General features: G+C 39.6%; 1 protein-coding gene across 1 annotated transcript in view; it reads left to right on the top strand.

Annotated features, from left to right (window-relative positions):
- Positions 1 to 675: 675 nt before the first annotated feature.
- Positions 676 to 1,877, top strand: part of LOC101846150 (major royal jelly protein 1) — a gene marked incomplete at its 5' end in the record, with an annotated part of 3,310 nt that continues 2,108 nt past the window's right edge. The window contains 1 exon segment of the mRNA XM_013085049.2: positions 676 to 1,200. Coding sequence (XP_012940503.1) covers positions 676 to 1,200 — 525 coding nt within the window.

Genomic DNA, 1,877 nt, shown 5'->3' with positions numbered 1-1,877 from the left:
TAGAGAGAGAGAGAGAGAGAGAGATATTAGTTACTTAATTAAATGCGTTTCGAAAAGGAAATGAAAATAAGCATTAAAAAAAACTATAATATTAAGTGCGTTTTAAGATACCGGTTTATGCCCATTTCACTATCCGAAATAATATTAAAGGGATACTACTCTTTAAAATATATACTTTCATAAAGATTTTCAGAAGAGTTATTTTCCTTTATAAATGATTTTTTAAAAATAAAAATGAAACGTGATTATAAAAAACACGATGGACCTTACCTCTCTTACGGAATATAAATATAAAAAGGGTCTAGAGTTGTGAAGGGGCTTCTATCTTTCCAACTGTCTTCGCTTGTGTAAAGGCATGAAACAAGATTCATTATGCCGTTGGACATAGGTCAAATATTGGTGGAAAAATTATCTCCTACTTCAGACTAAATTGCCATGTTGGTATGTTGGGTTGTCTGTTTCATCAGAGTTGCGTCATGTATGGTATCTAGAGTGCACTGACTGCTCCAATTTGAGAGTGCAAATCATGATTTTTTTAAGGAGGAGTGTTGTCTTTGAAGTGAGGGTTGAGCAACTTGTGGTTTTCAGTACATCGTAATATAAACAAAGAAAAGTAATTGTTGGAATAACACGAATTTAACGTGGCTTCAATAGCTACCCTAATATCTTCCACAGGTCGACACCATTCGTGATTTTTACTCTGCTAGTGAAATCAGGTCAAGGATATTTGTCACAGTCCCAAAGATGCGCTCCGTAAAAGGAGTCCCCGCAGGTCTAAACACAGTCCACAAGAATGAGACATCCAACGAGTCCTTTCTCCGCCCCTACCCGAACTGGGAGTGGCAGAAACAAGGCGACTGCAGCGCTCTCCAGTTCCCGATGAGCATGGCTATGGATCCGAACACAGGATACCTCTACGTCATCGATGTTGGCAGGGTTGGCGTTACGACATCAAACGCTGACAACAGCTGCCCGCCAAAGTTGGTCGTTTTCGACACCAGGCGATCAAATGACGCCATTCTTAGCTACGTCTTTCCCGATTCTGTCGTGTCAGCAACCAGTAACTTTCTGAACGATATCACTCTAGATTATGTCGACCCCGAGGCAGGGAATCGAGTACGATATGCTTATATTACAGACACTTTTGACAAGCAGATTGTAGTATTTGATTTCTCTACCAACACCTCTTGGAGTTTCCAGGTATTAACAGTAGTCCATATTATCAGACGTGTTTAACTCTGCTATTCCAGTATACATTTCATCCATCCATCTTCTAATCCATAGGTCCAACCATTAATATCTATCAATCTATCTATCTATCTATCTATCTATCTATCTATCTATCTATCTATCTATCTATCATTGCTGTCTTCCTGCCTGTCCATCTGTCTGTCTACCTGTCTGCCTGTCTTTAAAGCTAGCTAACTTTAGATATACATCTGTCTGTATAGCGTTAGTAGACCCGTATCTCCTGCAATCTACTCTTGATGCCTCTATCAGTGAAATTTAGAAATTCCCATATCTATCAATCAAAATGCATTGACGCTTGTGCTCATTTGTCAAACCTCCGACAAGTCTGCGATTTTTGTACTACATGTATTTTCCAATCAAACATCAATCCACTAATTTAGATAAACAATAAACCCACCACATTACCAACCCCCTCCCCCAAACAAAACAAAAACAAACAAACAAACAAACAACAACATCAACAACAAACCAACCAACAAACAAATATAAAAAAAACAGCAACAACTACAACAAAAAGCTTCGCCATTCAATCTGACATGCAACATCGGAACCCTGGTACGCACGACATGGTTTTTTGTGTGGGGGGGGGGGGGGGGGGGTTCAGTAGAGGGTTTTACGGCGCTCGC

The sequence above is a fragment of the Aplysia californica genome, unplaced genomic scaffold (genome assembly GCF_000002075.1).
Source record: "Aplysia californica isolate F4 #8 unplaced genomic scaffold, AplCal3.0 scaffold00338, whole genome shotgun sequence".
NCBI classification, from domain to species: Eukaryota; Metazoa; Mollusca; class Gastropoda; order Aplysiida; family Aplysiidae; genus Aplysia; species Aplysia californica.
Note: the sequence above shows the minus strand (reverse complement) of the source record. Positions and strands in the feature narration are given on the sequence as shown.